Source organism: Rhinatrema bivittatum, chromosome 9 (genome assembly GCF_901001135.1).
Source record: "Rhinatrema bivittatum chromosome 9, aRhiBiv1.1, whole genome shotgun sequence".
Lineage (NCBI taxonomy): Eukaryota > Metazoa > Chordata > Amphibia > Gymnophiona > Rhinatrematidae > Rhinatrema > Rhinatrema bivittatum.
The window spans coordinates 10,408,430-10,429,279 of record NC_042623.1 but is presented as its reverse complement, the minus strand read 5'-3'; the positions used below and the strand labels follow the sequence as shown (position 1 = coordinate 10,429,279).

Genomic DNA, 20,850 nt, shown 5'->3' with positions numbered 1-20,850 from the left:
CTACCCCAAACCAAATGTACCTGATACTTCACTCTCGACGCATATCCAGCATGGCTCTCTACTTCAACGGCATCGGAGAAAGACTGATACATCACGAATTTCCAGCATAGCTCTCTGCTTCAACGGCAGGGGAAAAGAAAAACTGATACTTCACGCATATCCAGCATAACTTCAACGGCAGGGGAGAAGAAAAAAGGATTCACACTCACAAAGCGGGGAGTAGCTGGCTTGTCACGGCGGTTACTACCCCAAACCAAATGTGCCTGATACTTCACTTTCGATGCATATCCAGCATAGCTCTCTGCTTCAACGGCAGGGGAGAAGAAAAAAACTGATACCTCACGCATATCCAGCATAGCTCCCTGCTTCAACGGCAGGGGAGAAGATAAACAACCAATAAGGGCTAATAACATAGTCTGGGTAAAAACAAATAAGCATGGGTGTAGCTTGCTTATTGCGGCGGTTACTACTCCTACTACCTCTAACTAATCAAGCTAGATATTTCACTTGGATGCAGCTCCTCCACCGCTCTCTACATTAATGGCGGGGGTGGAAGGGAATTAGAACCAAGAGCTAAGAGAAACAGATAAGTATGGGAGAAGAAATGAGGGAAGCTTGCTGGGCAGACTGGATGGGCCATTTGGTCTTCTTCTGCCGTCATTTCTATGTTTCTATGTTTCTATAAAAAGTTATGGAGGAAGTAGACAAAAAGTCAGAAGTGCATGCTAAAAATCAGTGTTAATACCATTTCAACGTAAAAACTTTTTGTACACTTTATGCTGGTCAAATACTGACGGGCTTTTCCCTAACTCCATAATCCCTTTAGAAACAGGTAAGGTATTTACCTCCACCGAGGAAGCAGATGCTAAATAGACAAAGCTGTGACGGCTGCTGTCTTGGTTATACAAGATTAAATCAAGTCCAACTTTTGCTACCCCCCAAAAAAAATAGCCAAGAGAAAGTAAAGCAGCTGCTCAGCGAGGCTGCTGGAGAAGAGAAGGGCATTGCTACGGTGGCTGTGACCGGATCTGGTGCTGCAGTGGGGGATTCCAGATCCAGCCAACAGGTTTTCCTTCCTGGGCCATCCTTCCACAAAGCAAGGCCTTTTTTTCCCCCCGTTGAGATTCTCTTTTCTTCCTGGCGCTTTAGTAGTTGTAGCGATTGTAATGGTAGGATGGATAAAGGTTGTTGTAATGCCACTGCCGCCACTGCTCCATCTGCTCCCGGCTTCTCTCCTGCTGTTCTGTGGGGATAAGAGCAGAGAAGCAGGGAATTAACAGCTGCAAAACTCATGGGATGAGCAGTGGTCTCGGAGACACCCCCCCCCCCCCCCCCCCCCAGCCGGCTGCGTTTGCAGGATGAAGTACGTTTGCGCAGCATGGAGAGCGAGCATTGTGGGCATCCTGACAACCTGAATGGCTGGCGTTTGCAGAGGATGCGTTTGGGAACCACTGACCTGAAAGCAGATTTATAACAAACTTAAGGAAGTATATTGTAGGCAAAGCACAATTAAACTATGGAAGCTGTTGCCAGAAACTATGATGAAGGCTAGCTGAGTTTTAAAAGGTTTGGAGGTGTTCATTGCCCATTATTAGCCGAGCAGACTGGGGTGGCTCCAACTCTTGCTTCAGGGAGTGAGCAACATGGTCTGGACTTTCCTCCTCCACCTGACCCAGACTGGCCAGGGTCGGAGACAGCATGCTGGACCATAGCTCTGTCCCCGCATGGCACTTATGTTTAATCTAGCTGTGACATTTCCTTCACCGTGGATCACTTTGCATTGAAAACTTGTTCATATCAAATGATTAAATGAGAGAGGGCATCAGGAAATGAAAATGAAGTTATTTCTCACTGATGGAAGAATTTATTAACAGGGTTGCAGTGGATGACTCTGCTCTGCCTCAGATATGGCGGCCTCAGTCAAGTACCAAGGGGCCATCATCCAAGCCAAATTGCTACAGGTGTTGGCTCTCTGCTTCACTGGGGCTGTGAATCCAGTAGAGCAAGACCGACTCTTCCACTTGGTGTAGTGGGGGAAATTCCCTGTGCACTGAAATCCCAGCAGGATGGCACTAGTTCTGCTTTCTTCTGATGGGCACGTCATGCACCATCCAATCAGCCAATGGTGCAGGATGTGTCCACCTGAGAGGAGTTTAACGCACGGTCACAGGCTGCTATCTATCTCAACAAATTTACCCAGCAGTTAAAACTTCATAGTATGGATAAATTGTAAAAACAAAAACAGAGCTAAGAATTGCCCTGTTATATCAGAGCAAGGTCCATCAAGCTCTGCACCCGTCTCTGTGACGGTTTCCAGTCTAGGTCACAAGCAGGGGCAGATTGGGGGACTGGGCATTCCCTGCTGGGCCGGTCACTCTGGTCACAGTTTCTTGCCTCAGATTCCTGGCCCATAGCCAAAGAAAAGGAGAGAGGCTGTTGTGGCCCAAAGAAAGGCTTGGTGGGGCCACAGCAGAGCCCATCCTGCTGCAGCCTGAAGAGAGGCCTGCAGGGCTAGGCAGACCGTACCCTCCCCCGGAGCAGTACAGCTGCAGTGCTGCCAGTAGCAATGGCATCTTCCTACTGCCCATCAGTGAAAAACAGCAAGACCATTCTGCAGTGGCCTAAGACAGGAACCAGAAGAAAGGGGAGACCTGAAAGTGTGAGTTTGTGTGTATGAGAGAGAACAAGAGAGCCTGTGTGTGTGTGTGTGTGAGATAGCGAAAAAGCCTGCATATGTTTGAGTCTTTGTGTGTATTAGAGAGTGAGAGAGCCTGTGTGTGTGTGAGAGAGAGCAAGAGAGCCTGTGTATGTGACAGCATATATGTGTCAGAGCCTGTGTGTGTGTGAGAACAAGAGAGCCTGTGTATGCTACAGCATATATGTGAGTCAGAGCCTGTGTGTGTGTGTGAGAACAAGAGAGCCTGTGTATGCAACAGCATATATGTGAGTCAGAGCCTGTGTATGAGACAGCATATATGTGAGTCAGAGCCTGTGTGTGTGTGAGAACAAGAGAGCCTGTGTATGCTACAGCATTATATGTGAGTGAGAGAGCCTGTGTATGTAACAGTATATGTGTGAGTGGTGAGGAGAGAAGATAGTGTGTGCGGCCCCCCACCCACCAATCCACAACAATCTGAGGGTGACAAAATAAAAAGATCCCAGATATGGAAAGCTGGAGATTTTTAATCCTATTAAATTTAAATTTTTGAGTGTTGTTTTATGTCTGCTGTTTTGAAAAATTTGGTGTTTGGGAAATAAAAATCATTTATGTGAGTTTTTTAATTATTGGATGTTTGTTGGCTGTTTTGACATTTATTCTTTTTATTAGTATGATTTTAATATTATGTATGATGTTTTATATCTCTTTATTTTATTGCTCGATGTTTTGTGAAGAGTGAGGTTGATTCTGTTTTTTCATTGTTCCACTGGCTTGCTGTGGTTTCCACAGCATGTGTGCAAGTGAATGAGCCAATGAGCATATGTGTGAGCAAGAGGAATATTTAAGCCAGTGAGTGACCAAGAGAGAGTCAGTGAACGTGTGTGTGTGACAGCATGTAAGCCAGTGAGCATGTGTATAAGAGAGACTATAAGGGAGTTTGTGTGAGAATATGTGTGTTAGAGAGTGTGCATATATGAGAGGGAGGAGAAAGTTTGTGTGCACACCTATTCCAGACTAGTCCTTGACAATCTAAATTTCCTGGGCATGGAGAGCAGGGAATTTTTGTATCTGTCTGTGCTCTGCGTGGGTGGCTGAGGTGAAGTATTCTGCTAGGGTGTAGTTTCTATAACCGCTTGGCTTGTTCTGTTTTCCTAATAGCAGATGTATTGATCTTAGTGCCTGGTATAATAATTTGCAGGGTTGACGTTTCATAGGTAGGGTTGTTACAGTCTGAGTAGCTTTTCGTCTAGTAACTTGTCCAAGCCTCTTTTAAAGCCCGCTATGCTAATGGCCTTGATCGCGTCTTCCGGCAAAAGATTCCACAGCTTGATAGTGCATTGAGTGAAAAAAAGGTACTGCTGCTTGTTAATTTCATGGTGTGTGCTTTCATTTTAGTATTATTTGAAAGGGTAAATGACAGTCCTTTATTTACCTGTTCCACCTCACTCATGATTTTATATCCTTCTATCATATCCCCTCTCCAGCTGTCTCTTCCCCAAGCCTGTGTAGCCTCTCAGCACAGGAGAAATGTTCCATCCCCTTTATTGTTTTTATCACCCTCCTATGCACCTCTCTTTGTCCACAATTATTTTTTTTTTGTTTTAGATTTGGTGATCAGAACTGCACACAGTACTCAGTGCAATCACTCCATGGAGCAATAGAGACAAAATATTTTCTGTTTTATTCTCCATTCCTTTTCAGGTCATTCTTAACATTGTTTGCTTTTTTTTTTTTTTTTTTTACCACAGCTGCATAGCGAGCAGAGGATTTCAGCACATTGTACACAGTGCCCGTGAGGTCCTTTTCCTGGGTGGTGACTCCCCTTACGGAGCCCAGCATCGTGTGCCTGTAGCTGGGGTTATTTTTCCCTGTGTGCATCACGTTGCACTTTTCCACTCAGATGAGTCTCACAAGGTCCTGCTGCAGTTCTGCGCAAGTCTCACAAGGTCCTGCTGCAGTTCTGCGCAATCCACTTCTCTTTTAACAACGTTAAATCATTTTGCGTCACCTGTAAATCTGATCACCTTACTCGTGGTCCCCTTTCCCAGATCATTGATGAATATGCTAAACAGCGCAGGTCGCTATGGTACTCCATACCATTCAGAAAAACTGACCATTTAGTCCCACTCTCTGTTTCATGTATTTTAGCCACTTCCCAATCTACTGTAGGACGCTGCCTCCTATCCCCTCTTGTATTTTGTTCTGCGTTGCAAGAATTTGCTAAATGTTGTGACATCATTCTCAGCTCAGAATAATTAGCATTCACTGATCAGGGGCCACGAGCTTTGCTGGATCGCGCATTATAAAAACGGTAACAGTCCAGCTCCGACCGGTGTGCAGTCGTTATGCTATAATGATTACATAATGTATTTGTTTTTGTTTTTGGGGGCAGGGGGTGGTTATTCAGGCGTTAGAATGGTCAGATCATCAGTAAGTCCATCATGTCCTGCTTCACGTAACACCTCTTAGTGCTGTGTAACCTTTGCACTGTCCCTCTCCCAAGCTTACTGGAGCCGCTCTGAAGTGCCCCCATTTTGTGGACGTTTGCATCAGGAAAAACCAAGTGGCTCTGCTCTAACCAAGCCTTCAGTTGCTTTATAAAACAAGAAAGCCACAAATGGCACCCTGGCTGGCCGACCGAGGTAAAGCGCCTGATTGCACGTGCTGTGGTTTTCAGCATGTTGACAAGGTGCAGCAAATCAGAGGTAATATGGAGCCATCTTCCCACAGCCATCTCAGAGAAACTGCCCACAGTGGGTGCCTTCCCTGGACAGAAAGTAATGGGTGGTGAATTGGAAATTCCATCTCTGGCCCTGCTTTCTGATTCTGCCCGGAGCTTCTCTTGATCCCAGGGTCAGTGCCCTGTGCTGCGCCCCCTGGGCCTGTAAAAAATAAATAAATAAAGCCCAGCTCCCTCTAGCAATCTATATTTTTAATAAGTGGCACCCGAGGCCCACTCCCCCCCCCCCCCCCCCGGGGAATCTATGGTCAGTGAAAGGGTATTAGGTACCCTAGGCAAACTTTACAGCCTTGCACAATGCCTGTCCCCCCACACACACCCTCTACAACCACCCTTCACAATTAAATTAGGCATTTATAACATTCAAAAGTACTCTTCTGAAGCAAAAATATCACTTACAATGTGCGTATTGTATTTACATGCACTGCTGTGGTACCAGCCAGAAAACAAAAAAGACTCTTGCAACTCCTATGGATTTAGACTTTTTGTAATGTGTGTTGGGTGTGGGCTTGGTCCTTAGAAAGCCATGAATAAATGGAATTATCATTACAATATAGTAAAACGTCCATACCAAAGCAACCCGAACTGCCAGTACCCAAACAGTAACAACCTTATCTATGAAAAGGCAACAATGCACATATTACACCAGGCCCTATAACACCAATACACCTCCTATTGGGAAAATAGAACAAGCCAGGCTGCTAGAGATCCCTACACAGAAGTTACTTGCCAGAAAACTACCATATCTGTCACATACGCAGAATACAGATAGACCCTGACCAAATACAGAATAAAGAGACCAGAAAGAATAAATAGAACGTGCAGGGAAAAACTGAACTGGAACCCATGACAAGCCAACCTCTATATATAGAGCAACAATGGAAAAACAGAAACATTATCATTCTTCATAAAACATTAAACAATAAAATCAAGAAATATAAAACATTAATCATAATAGTAAAGTCATATTCATAAAAATAGCATTTCAAACCAGTTAATGAATAGAATATCCAAAATTTCCCAAACACCAATAAAATATTTCAAAACAGCAATCAAACACCAAGCAATAATTAAAACAAGGATAAAAAAAAATCTCCATACCTGGGAACATTTTATTTCCAGATGCCCCAAGATCGTCACGGATTAATGGGGGAGAGGAGGGGAAGGCTCATACACACACACACACACACACACACATCCCAGGCAGGCTCCCATTCTCACAAACATACACACACATCCCAGACAGGCAGCATTCTCACAAACATACACACACACATCCCAGACAGGCAGCATTCTCACAAACATACACACACATATCCCAGGCAAGCAGCATTCTCACAAACACACACACACAACCCAGGCACACAAAAACATATCCTAGGCACAATCCCATTCACACCCACATATCCCAGGCAGGCTCCCATTCATATGTACACATAGGCAGGCAGGCAGGCTTCCTCTCACAGACACACACACAGAGGCAAGTTTCAATTTTCACAAATATACACACACATCTTCAGCAGGCTCCCATTCTCACAATCACACATATCTTAGGCAGGCTCCCATTCTCACACACACACATACATATATCCTAGGCTGGCTCCCATTCATACACACACATAGGGAGACAGGTTTCTTCTCTTATGCACAAACCTACAGGCAGGCTTTCTCTTTCTCACAAACACACACACATAGGCAGGCTTCCTCTTTCACACACACACCTATCCCAGACAGGCTCCTATTCACACATACACAGACATATATCCCAGACTAGCTCCCATTCACACATACTCATAGGCAAGCTTACTCTCTTACACACATTTGCAGGCAGGCTTCCTCTTTCACACAAGCACACACACACAGGCTTCCTCTTTCACACAAGCACACACACACAGGCTTCCTCTTTCACACAAGCACACCCACAACCCACGCAAATCCCCATTTATACACACACACAACCCAAGCAGGCTCCCATTCTAACATACACACAAACACACACACACACATATCCCAGGCAGGCTCCCATTCTCACAAACACACACACACACATGCCAGGCAGGCTCTCATTGACACACACATATATACATTACTCCTGTCACTAAATGACACAATTCTTCAAGGATTCGACAAAGGACTAAGTTACATTTTATTACTCCTGGACTTGTCAGCCACCTTTAACACAGTCAACCATTCCATCTTACTCGACAGACTATCCGAAATAGGGGGTAACAGGCACTATACTAAATTGGTTCACCTCCTATTTATCTCAAAGAAGTTTCCAAATAATATATAACAAACTACTATCAAATAAAGTGAACCTAAATACAGGAGTCCCACAAGGATCTGCCCTGTCAGCTACACTTTTTAACATCTATCTCCTACCAATCTGTCACACACTAAATCGCCTAGGCCTGACTCATTTCCTATACGCTGATGACGTTCAAATACTGGTTCCAATACAGAATACTCTTGAAGAAACCTATGAGAAAATAATCATCTATCTCACAGAAATCAAACAATGTCTTTCCACCCTAAAACTCATAATAAACATTGAGAAAACCGAACTAATCATCATTGACAAAAAAGTCAACCACCCAAAACTGAAAACCCAAAAACAATAATCTCTCCTGTTGATCATGCTAGAAACCTTGGAATCACCATAGACAAAGAATTATCATTCAAAACCCACATAAATAAAAATAAAGAAGGTTATCACAAATTACTGACACTCAGACGTCTTAAGCCTTTCCTCACACAGAATGATTTCAGAACTGTCCTGCAACGTCTTTTATTTTCAAACTTAGACTACTGCAATACCCTACTCCTTGGCCTACCTCTTTCTACCATCCGTCCTCTCCAAATATTGCAGAACGCAGCCACCAGAATTCTTACAGGAACTAAGAAACAAGAGCCTCAACCCTCATCTCTTTACACTAGCTCTCAATAAAATACAGAATAGACTACAAAGTTTTAACAATCCTCCACAAAATAATCACAGGACAACAAAACTACTGGCTAACCAAACACATTGAACTTCATGCTCCGAAAAGGAGCCTCCGCTCAACGAATAAAGGCCTCCTCAAAATCCCTCACGTAAAAGCCACGCATCTGCTATCAACACGTGAGAGAGCTATATCCATCGCCAGCCCTTCACTATGGAGCTCTTTACCTTTCAATCTAAGAATTCAACCAAACACCAAAATCTTTTTAAAAAAGTTAAAAACCTGGCTTTTCACCAGAGCCTACTCAGACGCACTCAACCACCACCAACAACAAACTCCCACATAATACAACATCAAGAAAACTGAGATACTAGCTTGTCCACCCATGAACTCTGAACACAACCACGCAACCCACGAGACACCACTTAAGAAGTTTTCCAATATATAACTTCCTTTTCATTCCTGTTGATGCTACCATTGTTACCTAACTTTTTCTACTATTATACTCTCTATTGAAATCCTGTTGTTACTTTTTCCGACCTATTTTGATTAATGTAAACCATTATGGCGAAACCGAATGAGGTATACAAAACATATTAAATAAAAAATAAAATATTCCAGACTGGCTTCCATTCATATGCACACGGCAGGCAGGCTTCCTCTCTCACACACATACAAACACACACAGAGGCAGGCTTCCATTCTCAAAACACTCAAACACACACACATCCCAGGCAGGCTCCCACTGACACACATACATACACACATAGGGAGGCAGGCTTCCTTTCTTACACACTCACCTACAGGCTGGATTTCTCTTTCACACAAACACACACACAGGGGAAGGTGTCCTCTTTCACACAAACACACACAAACTAGACAGGCCCCCATTTACACACACACACACATCCCAGTTAGGCTCCCATTCTCACAAACACATATACACACATATGTCAGGCAGGCCCCCCATTCTCACACACACATCCCAGGCAGGTTCCCATTCTCACACACACACACACACACACACATATCCCATGTAGGCTCCCATTCTCACACACATCTATTCCAGGCTGGATCCCATTCTTACACACACATATGCAGGCAGGCCACCATTCACACACTCACAGGCAGGCAAGCTTCCTCTCATACACACACCCAAGGCAGGCAGGCAGGATTCCTCTTTCATACATACACCCACACAGGTAAGTCATACGGCTTTTCCTCTTTGGCCACCAGCAGCCACACAGTCTCTCCTCTTCGTCTGCCTATGGGTTGGGCCCCACTGGCAGCCCTAAGGCCTTTCCTGCCATCACTCCCCCTGGGTGTGTTACCCCATGCAAATGCACGGTATGCACATGCTGTTGCGCCAGGCCTGCTCAATCCAGCTAAAACCACTGTGGCTGGAGGGTGGAAATTCTTCATACAGTTTACCTGAGTAAAGACTTGCAAAACTGTCCTCAGCATGTAAGGAATGGGGAGGCAGTTCCCAGCCCTTGGATTAAATACTGCTGCGATTGCATTGTGCATGTGGGTGAAAGCAGTAATACTCAGGATTTAGAAAATCTCATTTTTGTTTTCAAATAGTCCTGTTCTTTTTGGATAGCATTCTGTGTAAGTAAAACTGAGCAAGAAGCTGGAGCGTAAAAATGAGTTCCCTGCCCCGTTCCTGGTGCCCTTCACTCCGCCCCAGTTCTTGTGCAGTTGTGCGGTGCTGTACAAGCCGCTACCTGAGCTCCTCCTGGCTTCTTTGCACCACCTCCTCTCTTCCTTACCGTCTTGATCTTCCTCTGCATTGTTCTCATATTCGTTTCTCTGCTCCTCATAATACTCCCGTCTGCGCTCATCTGCGGCTTGTCTCTGCCGGTTTTCAGCTGGAAGAAAGTTTTCCATGGGGGTTAACATTGGAAAGATTTCAGCAAGCCAGAGAGGAGATTAAACTCTCGGAAACTACAGAGAAACCTACGGGTTTGGTGTACAACGGTATCATGTGGTGCTGGCTCTTATCAGAAGCCCAGGAAGACCTGGTACTGCTTCCCAAACCTGGCTCAGGGACCCCCCCACAGTCAGTTGAGTTTTCAGGATATCCACACTGAATATGCAGGAGATAAATTTGCATAGACTGAGTCTCCATGGTATGCAGATTTATCTCAAGCATATTTATCTTCTATATCCCGAAAATCTGACTGGCTGTAGGGTCCCCAGGATAGGTTTGGGAAGCCCTAAATTAGGCAAACTGGTAAATTGCCTAGAGTGCCAAAATTTGGGGGGGTGTCAAAAATCAGCTAGAGTTTTGCCCAGAGGAATGACAATACTGCCAAAGAAGGGAGCACTGTGCTAGTGCCACCACCACCCCTGCTAGGAGGGGCTGCTGTGCTGGAGCTGCCACAACTGGGTAGGTGGGCTGAAGGGGAATATTTCTGACCCCAGGCAGACATCCCACCCATATCTACAAGACAAAAAGGGGATTCCCGGGGGAAGACATGGAACAGTGAGGTTTACCATTTATTGAATGCAGAAGAAATATTGTATTGCCCCAAAGAGAGAGTAAACTGTGCTAAGACCCAGTGAAGGAGCAGGGTCAGGTTCTCAACTAAGCTGTTCTTTTGATGATCCTGAGCAGCACTGCGGCATTGACCTGCCTGTGATCGTACAGACTGCCTGCTTTTTAGGAGACACTATGGGGCAGATTTTCAAAGGGGTACGTGCGTACCCCCCGAAAACCTGCCCCAAGCTCCCCTGCGTGTGCCGAGCCTATGTTGAATAGGCTCGGCGGTGCGCGCAAGCCCCAGGACGCGCGTAAGTCCCGGGGCTTTCCTGGGGTGGGGGGGCGTGTTGTGGCCAGCGTGTCATCAGGGAGCGTTCTGGGGCAGGGCCGTGGGCATGGTTCCGGCCTGGGGGCGTGGCCGCGGCCTCCGGACCAGCCCCCAGACCGGAACATGGCCTAACTTTTGGAATAAAGGTAGGTGGGGGATTTAGATAGGGCTGGGGGGGTGGATTAGGTAGGGGGAGGCTATGCGCATATCTTTTAAAATCCGGCGTACTTTTTAAAAATCTGCCCCTATGAATTCTCTCTTCCTTTATATTTTCTTTATTTTATATCTTTATTTACGCAATTTTTACATATTGACCAATTAAACGAAAACTTGGCATAGAGATCAAATGTAAATAGGAAATAAACTTTGAGGAAATATAAGATCTCTAATACTTTCTTAGACCACAAATGTGGGGAATCCAGCACAGAAATACGAGAAGAAATATATTTTCCCATAAGCAGAAAACACCAAACGATAAGGGAGAAATCTTCAAATTATTGAACACCTTGCGTCACGGGGACTATTGATTAGCTGCTGAGAGCACAAGACCCTGCCTCCTTCTATCATTGAGGAAAACATTTAGTTGGGAGGGGTCAAAAATCATATTTAACTTCCTGAAATTTAACAACATACTTACAGAGGAAATATGGCCAAAACAAAGCCCCCCAGTTTAAAACAGCTGCACGCATTAATAGAAAACGTTTCCTCTTAAATTGGGTCAATTTAGCTACAACTGGAAACGTATGAATTTTAAACCCTAAAAGGGGGATATCTTACGAAGAAACAACTTCAAATAAAGTCTCGGTTGTAATTTAAAGCAAACGTAACAAGCTAGGTAGAACAGACAACTTCTTCATCTGCAGAATTTTCAAGAAATGGTGAGAGATGTGATGATTCAAGTGGAACAGCAGGATCTTCTCTTGCTTGAATATCCTTACAATTAACCGGAAAATAATAAGCTTTAGATATTAGGGGAAGCAAGCTCTCTATAACTTTTAAATTTTCCAAAAAATATTTACTTAACATCTCTTCAGGAGAGACCAGTTTTTTCTTTGGAAAATTAATAATCTTAATGTTCCGACGACGAATGACATTTCCAAGATTTTCTATCTTGTTTTCTATATACAAATGACCAGAAGAAACAACTTCAACAATTTTTTGTTAAACTATCTCCTTAGTTTCCCAAGAGTCAACTCGCAAAGAAATTTCCAATAGTTGAGATTGTGAAGCTTGAAAAGTATTAAACAAGTCTTGTTGTTGTGAGACAAATTGAGCAACTTGAATGGAAAATGTTGTTATGGCTTCCCAAATTATATCCAAAGTAATATTAGGAGGTTTAACCATAGGTGTAAGCATTACCTCTTTAGAGATAACCCCTTCCATAGAGGTTGAAGAAGAAAAGGGAGCAGGCAAACATTCAGCCCCTTGCACACACCAGCCAGATTCCCCATGGCTCAACTCCGTCATTTGGGCATTTCCTGATGCCGCTACAGCTGGCATTAAGATGTCATCCGGTCACATCGAAGACAACACACTTTCTTCAACAATGACCATAATGACCATGGGGGGGCCCAGGTTGAGGAGGAGCTCGGTCCTGGAGTCAAAGATAGCTCAAAGTCTGGGACTGCCGCTGACAAACCTTTGCTCGGCAAACTGTCCAAAGATTGCTCTACAAGGTCTGAAGAAAGATCTCAGCTCCGGAGAAGATATTTATCCATCGGGCCAACTGGCATAGAAGTTTCACTCTTGCTTTGCCCTTCTTCTTGCCCATGAAAGAATAAGCGAAAAAGGTAAGAAGATACAACTTCAAAATGCAGGTAAGAGGGAGTCAACGGAGCTAGTTCCCTAGCGTGTGGTCATCTTGGATTCCTCATGCCAAAGAGGTAAAGTGAGGTGACAAAACATTTTTCAGATATATTAGAGAAAGAAGGAAGGTCCATAGTGGTATAGTGAAACTGAAAGATGACAAGGAACAATGTGTGAAGAGAGATAAAGAAATGCCAGAACTGTTAAACAAATACTTCAGTTTGGTGTTCACTAAAGAAGACCCTGGAGATGGACCATTGCTCGTTGACAAGATCATAGATGGGAATGAGGTAGATGAAACTCCATTTACGGAACAGAATGTATGGGAAGATTTAGGCAATCTGAAAGTGAACAAGGTCAAAGGGTTGGAGAGATGTACTGGCAGGTCTGCCGAAGGACTTTTTCAATAGATCCCTGGAAACAGGAGTGGTAACATGAGATTGGAGAAGAGCGGTGGTGGTCCTGCTTCATAAGAGTTGTAGCAGAGAGGAGGCTGGAAACTACAGGCCGGTTTGCCTCTCATCAATGGTGGAAAAATTAATGGAGACACTGCTGAAGGAAAGGATAATTAACTATCTACAATTTGGTGAGTTGCTGGACCCGAAGCAGCATGAATTCATCAGGGGAAGGTCCTATCAGACAAATCTGATTTTTTTTTGATTGGATGATTAGAGAATTGGATGGAGGAAGTGTGCTTGATGTGATCTACTTGGATTTCAGCAAGCTTTTGATACTGTCCCGCATAGGAGCCTTGTGAATAGAATGAGAGGCTTGGGAGTGAGCACCAAGGTGGTGGAGTGGATTACAAACTGGTTGATCAATAGGAGATAGTGTGTAATGATAAATAGAATTTACTCTGAAGAGAAAGTCATGTTAAGCGGCATGCCACAGGGATTGGTGTTGGGACCAGTTCTGTTCAATAACATTTTGAGCGATATTGCAAAAGGGATAGAAGGTAAAATATGTCCATTTGTGGATGGCACTAAGATCTGCAAGGAGTAGAGAGAATGAAAAGAGATTTAAGAAAGCTGAAATAGTGGTCGAAGATTTGGCAGCTGGAATTCAATAAAAAAAAATACAACCTCAGAAAGCTATTCCCCCTTTTTTAAATTAACAAACAAAACAAAACACAGGGAAAAGGGACAATCTTTATGAATAGACTCTTGTCCAGTATCTTTATGGGTAATGTCCAAAGGGAAGTACCTTAATATTAATATATCCGTTTTTGCTTTTAAATTTTATGCGTGAGCTTAGTGCTGATGTGGCTATTGCATTGTGTATATATTCATAACATACTGAGTCTTATTGAATCCACTTATATGAACTCTCCTTCATAACCACAGGCCTTAACAATGTCTTTAAATGGCTAGATATCATGTATCCAGAATCTTTATAGAACCGCCTATTGCTAGGAAGGCTCATGTCACCAACTTAACTTATTATGAATACTCTGATGTCTGGTTGCTGAATTCTTAAAGATACCGGACAAGAGTCTATTCATAAACACTGTTCCTTTTCCCCGTGTTTTGTTTTGTTAGCTGGAATTCAATGCCAAGAAGAGCAGAGTCATTCATCTGGGGTGCAGTAATCCAAAAGAGCTGTATGTGATGGGGGGTGAAAGACTGATGTGCACAGAGCAAGAGAGGGATCTTGGGGTGATAGTGTCTGGCGATCTGAAGATTGTGAAACAATGTGACAAGGTGATAGCTAAAGCCAGAAAAATGCTGGGCTGCATAGAGAGAGGAATAACCAGGAAGAAAAAGGAGGTGATAATCCCCTTGTACAGGTCCTTGGTGAGGCCTCACCTGGAGTATTGTGGTCAGTTCTGGAGCCTGTATTCAATGACACCGAATCCAAGCCAATCCCCCTCCCCCACAGAGTTCCACAAGGCTCTTCCCTAACCTCCACTTTGTTCAACATCTATATGACCCCACTATGCAAACTCCTCAACGAAGCAGGTCTCTTGCATTACATATACGCTGATGATGTACAAATCTTACTCCCAATCAAAGACTCCATCGATCACACCTTAGAGCATTGGAACACACACCTTTCCTCATTAAAGCACCTACTATCACAACTATCTCTTACCCTCAACCACGCAAAAACTGAAATCTTACACATATCCAGCAAACCCCCCACCTACCATCCTCTACTGCCCCCTCCTCACAAGATCTTACAAACCAAACACTCTCTATAGTCAAAAACCTTGGCATCATGCTCGACAACCAACTGAACTTCAAGAAACACATCAACAACCTGCTAAAAGACGGATTTTACAAACTCCAAATCCTAAGAAAGCTCAAGCCACTGCTATACCCTCAGGACTTCCGAACAGTGCTACAGGTCCTTCTCTTCTCTAAACTTGACTACTGCAATGCCCTACTACTAGATCTCCCAGCCTCCACCTTCAAACCCATTCACCTACTCTAAAATGCTGCGGCCAGAGCACTCACAAACAGCAAAAAATCAGACCACATCACACCCATCCTCAATGACCTATACTGGCTTCCAATCCCTCAGAGAATTCATTACAAAACTCTAACCATCATCCACAAAATCCTCCACAACAACTGGCTGCCCACCCCCCTTCTCATCCATATTCCCACATGGAATCTTCACTCCTCAAACTCCGGCCTCCTACAAACGCCGCCCCCTAAAGCCTCTCAATGGATATCAACAAGGGAACGAACATTTTCTTTTGCCGGCCCCATCCTATGGAACAAACTCCCCATAGAACTAAGAACAGATCCGTCCACCCAGTCTTTCAAGAAAAACCTTGAAACATGGTTATTCCGCAAAGTTTTTCCAACATCAATCACGAACCAACCCTAAACCAGACCCTAACCCTGCTCTCAAAGCAACCCCTTCAAGACAAGCCCCCTAATACCGTCTTTGATACAAAATATACCTAATGATAATTATTGCTACTATGTTACTCTAATGCTAACTATTGCTATTATATTACTATTTATGCCTTCTCTAATGCTCTAATGTTACTCTAATGCTAATCATTGCTATTATATTACTATTTATACTATCTATACTATCTATTCCTTTTGTTACACTATTATTATTTATGCTATCTACTCCTCCATTGATGCCAATGGTTTCCACTACTGGCACTGTCTTTACCCATGTTGCTGCTATAACATCCTACTACATTTCTCTAATCTTTTACTGTACCTGACAAAAGGAATGGACTTCCTTCCTGCACCTTTCAAACTATTTGTAAACCGATGTGATATGTAAATCAAACACCGTTATATAAAAACAAACAAACAAACAAACAAACAAATAAATAAAAAGGATGGAGACGGTACAGAGAAGGGCGATGAAAATGGTGTGGGGTCTGAATCAGAAGACCTATGAGGAAAGGCTGAAGGATCTGAATATGTATTCCCTGGAAGAGAGGAGGTGCAGGGGAGACGTGATACAGACCTTCAGATACCTGAAAGATTTCAACGATGTATGGACTTCAAAACTTTTCCATTGGAAAGAAAACAACAGAACTAGGGATCATGAAATGAAACTCCAGGGGGTTGTCTCAGAACCACCGTCAGGAAATGGATGCTTGAAATGCCCTCCTGGAGGAGGTGGTGAAGAAGAAAACAGCCAAAGAATTCAAAAGTGCATGGGGCATGGAATAAACACTGTGGCTCTCTAAATGTTAGAAGACAGAAATAAGATAAGCGTGCATGGGGGTAACTTGGTGGTGCAGCGGTTACTACCCTTAACCAAATAAATCTTGATACTTTTGATGTAGTATCAAGACTGCTCTCTGCTTCAAAGGCAGGGGAAAAGGGGAATTCAATTTAGACAACAACCAACCAGGGCTCTGACTTTTACCATCTGTGGAATTGATTAGCAGGGGGGTAACCAGCACAGTGTAGTGGTTACTGCCCTTAACAGGAGGCATGGGATTACCACCATTAACCAATCAGCCTTGATGTGTTTGATGCAACTGCAACATTGATCTCTGCTTCAAAGGAGAGGGGTGAGGACTAAAAGGAAAGAGAAATTTGGATTCAGGAACAACCCACACCAGCCCTGACTTTTTTTTTACAGTCTGGGATACTGATGTGCAGACATTAATGAGCAAACCCAGGACTGCTTCTACAGCCAAGCTCACAAGCAAAGCCCGTCAAGCAGCACCTGGTGATACATGGGAATAACCTGTACGGCATGGCAGATACCACCATGGGAAGCTTGCTGGGCAGACTGGATGCACCATTGGTCCTTTTCTGCGGTCATTTCTAAGTTTCTATTCTTAGAGTAATTGTTGCTCTCTATAGTCACCCCAGTCAGTATGAGTTTCCCTTTTCTTCTCTTCTATCTTGCAGCCACCTTGAATCCTCTGTGTTTGCACCCTGAAGTCCAGCAATGTCCCTGTCCCCCCAGGGACTCTGATGTTGGTCCCGAGTTGATTACCCAGAGCTTCACACCATGACCCCGTTTCCCTCCACTGAAAAAGGACGATTGCCATGCACCATCAATACCCGTCAGGCACCTAAAGGTCTGCCCCACATCCCCCCTCTCTCCTCCCCCTCCCTCAGTGCATCTCATTTGTATGTTAATTTATTTATTTATTTATTTAACAGTTTTTTATACCGACCTTCATGGTAGATAACCATATCGGATCGGTTTACATTTTAACAAGGGAAAACTAAGGTAACAATTCTGGTTAATAATAGATAACAAAGGAAAAAGGAATAAGTCAAAGTTACAATCAACAAGGAATGGAAAAAACTTGGAGGCTTAAAGACAAGCTGGAAGGAAGATAAAGGCAGGTAGAATAAATATAACGTGATACGAATAAATAGAAATGAAAAATGTATTTCCTTCTCACCTAAGTTAATGATGCCTGTTAATTAATTGGATGTCAGAGCATCCTGTAATTAATTGGATATCAGAGCATCCTGTAATACCTCTAATACATGGGGGGAAGGGTTCAGGAACCTCTCAGGGACAGGGGAGCTGAGCCCCACATCCTTCCTGTCAGCTCTCACCATTGATCTCGTACCAAGACCTGGGCGACCTCTTGCTGCGTCTCTTCAAAAAGTTGGAGGCATCCGATTCTTTCATGAAAATATTCTTGGGATCTAGGAGGAAGATGAGAGAAACTGATCAGAGGCAGCAGCCCTGACTCCCTGTGCAGTGGAGGCACAGAGGGAGCAGATCAGAGGCAGCAGCCCTGTCCCTGTGCAGGGGGGCACAGAGGAGCCGATCAGAGGCAGCAGCCCTGACTCCCTGTGCAGGGGAAGCACAAAGGGAGCTGATCAGAGGCAGCAGCCCTGACTCCCTGTGCAGGGGAGGCACAGAGGGAGAGGATCGGAGGCAGCAGCCCCGACTCCCTGTGCAGGGGAAGCACAAAGGGAGCTGATCAGAGGCAGCAGCCCTGTCCCTGTGCAGGGGAGGCACAGAGGGAGCGGATCGGAGGCAGCAGCCCTGACTCCCTGTGCAGGGGAGGCACAGAGGGAGCGGATCGGAGGCAGCAGCCCTGACTCCCTGTGCAGGGGAGGCACAGAGGGAGAGGATCGGAGGCAGCAGCCCTGACTCCCTGTGCAGGGGAGGCACAGAGGGAGCGGATCGGAGGCAGCAGCCCTGACTCCCTGTGCAGGGGAGGCACAGAGGGAGCGGATCGGAGGCAGCAGCCCTGACTCCCTGTGCAGGGGAGGCACAGAGGGAGAGGATCGGAGGCAGCAGCCCCGACTCCCTGTGCAGGGGAAGCACAAAGGGAGCTGATCAGAGGCAGCAGCCCTGTCCCTGTGCAGGGGAGGCACAGAGGGAGCGGATCGGAGGCAGCAGCCCTGACTCCCTGTGCAGGGGAGGCACAGAGGGAGCGGATCGGAGGCAGCAGCCCCGACTCCCTGTGCAGGGGAAGGAGAGAGGGAGCCGATCGGAGGCAGCAGCCCTGACTCCCTGTGCAGGGGAGGCACAGAGGGAGCCGATCAGGCAGCAGCCCTGTCCCTGTGCAGGAGAGGCACAGAGGGAGCCGATCAGAGGCAGCAGCCCTGACTCCCTGTGCAGTGGAGGCACAGAGGAGCAGATCAGAGCCAGCAGCCCTGACTCCCTGTGCAAGGGAAGCACAAAGGGAGCCGATCAGAGGCAGCAGCCCTGACTCGCTGTGCAGGGGAGGCACAGAGGGAGCCGATCAGAGGCAGCAGCCCTGACTCCCTGTGCAAGGGAAGCACAGAGAGAGCCGATCAGAGGCAGCAGCCCTGACTCGCTGTGCAGGGGAGGCACAGAGGGAGCCGATCAGAGGCAGCAGCCCTGACTCCCTGTGCAAGGGAAGCACAGAGGGAGCCGATCAGAGGCAGCAGCCCTGACTCCCTGTGCAAGGGAAGCACAGAGGGAGCCGATCAGAGGCAGCAGCCCTGACTCCCTGTGCAGGGGAGGCACAGAGGGAGCCGATCAGAAGCAGCAGCCCTGACTCCCTGTGCAGGGGAGGCAGAGAGGGAGCGATCGGAGGCAGCAGCCCTGACTCCCTGTGCAGGGGAGGCACAGAGGCAGCAGCCCTGTCCCTGTGCAGGGAGGCACAGAGGGAGCAACCCTGTCCCTGTGCAGGGGAGGCAGAGAGGGAGCGATTGGAGGCAGCAGCCCTGACTCCCTGTGCAGGGAGGCAGAGAGGGAGCGATCGGAGGCAGCAGCCCTGATTCCCTGTGCAGGGGAGGGGGGATGTCCTGAAGGAGGGAGCCTGCGCTGCTTTCTTTCACTTACTTGGCTTCTTCCCTTCTGCAGAAGCTTTCCCGGATCCTAAGGCAGCGGCGTCTCCATCCTGCAGCACTGGAGAGTGGGGGAGAGCACAGACACCGGTGAGACAGGGGACCCCCGCCCTCCCAGCCCCCTCCCCCGTCCACAGCTGCTTCTCTCTCTCCACTTTCCAGGGGTTTTCTTTCTTCTGCTCTTACTGCAGCCTTGCAGAGGGGAGACTTCCCCAGCACTGGGATCCAGTTAGCTCTTACTTACTGGTCAGGAGCAGGATGGTGGCCAGGCCGGAGAGAAGGACCATCTCTTTGCAGCTCATCCTTTTGGCAGGGCGCAGGCAGCAGCTTTCACAAAGTTCTCATGTGGCGGAGAGAGGGGGAGAAGGACACAGCTGGAGGTTTATTGGTGAATGGGAGGGACAGAGGTGGCAGCACAGCTGGAGGGAGAGGAGGAGGGCACAGCTGGAGGGTTATTATTACATGGGAGGAACGGGGGCAGCACCGATGGAGGAGGAGGGCACAACTGGAAGATTATAGGGAACGGGGAGGGGCACAGCTGGAAAGGTTATCGGGGAAGGGGGCAGAACTGGAGGGGTATTGGTGAATGGGAGGTGCAGAGGTGGTGGCACAGCTGGAGGGGTATTGGGGAATGGGAGGTGCAGAGGTGGTGGCACAGCTGGAGGGGTATTGGTGAATGGGAGGTGCAGAGGTGGTGGCACAGCTGGAGGGGTATTGCGGTGGGATAAGGGCGGTGCCAGGACGTAATGGATCAGGGAATGTAAAAGTCAGACGTGGATATCTTACAAACATTCAGGCTGCCATGGCTGCCAGCTGGGACAGATCCTTGCAATGTGCCACAGCTGGTTGGTCATTTTCTGCTGCTACCCTGAGCTCCCTTAGATCAGGAAAGGTTTTATGCCCTCGACTGACTTTCAGCTCCTTCCCAGCACTGGCCTAGCCAGAATTGACTTTTTGAGTGGGCTGTAGGTACGCAGGTCTGAGACCTACTAATTGCATTCTTATTGATAAATAATGCCATGTACTGCACCCTACAATGGCTTCCTAAGTAGTTTGCAACAGCCATTATGCATCATGCGTGAAACTTTAAAACATTTTACAATTATTCCAAGCACTTACCAGCATTAAAATCGCATATTAATCTGTATTAATTTATTTTATATTT

At 46.0% G+C, this 20,850-nt stretch overlaps 1 protein-coding gene across 1 annotated transcript; it reads right to left on the bottom strand.

Moving 5' to 3' along the window:
• Window positions 1-686: 686 nt before the first annotated feature.
• UCMA (upper zone of growth plate and cartilage matrix associated) lies at window positions 687-20,095 on the bottom strand. Its single transcript, XM_029616580.1, has 5 exons — window positions 19,930-20,095; window positions 19,681-19,746; window positions 17,970-18,062; window positions 10,114-10,212; window positions 687-1,243 (listed from the first exon to the last, which is right to left on the bottom strand). The coding sequence occupies exons 1-5, from the start codon at window positions 19,985-19,987 to the stop codon at window positions 1,146-1,148; spliced, it is 414 nt and encodes a 137-aa protein (XP_029472440.1). The 5' UTR covers window positions 19,988-20,095; the 3' UTR covers window positions 687-1,145.
• Window positions 20,096-20,850: the final 755 nt, after the last annotated feature.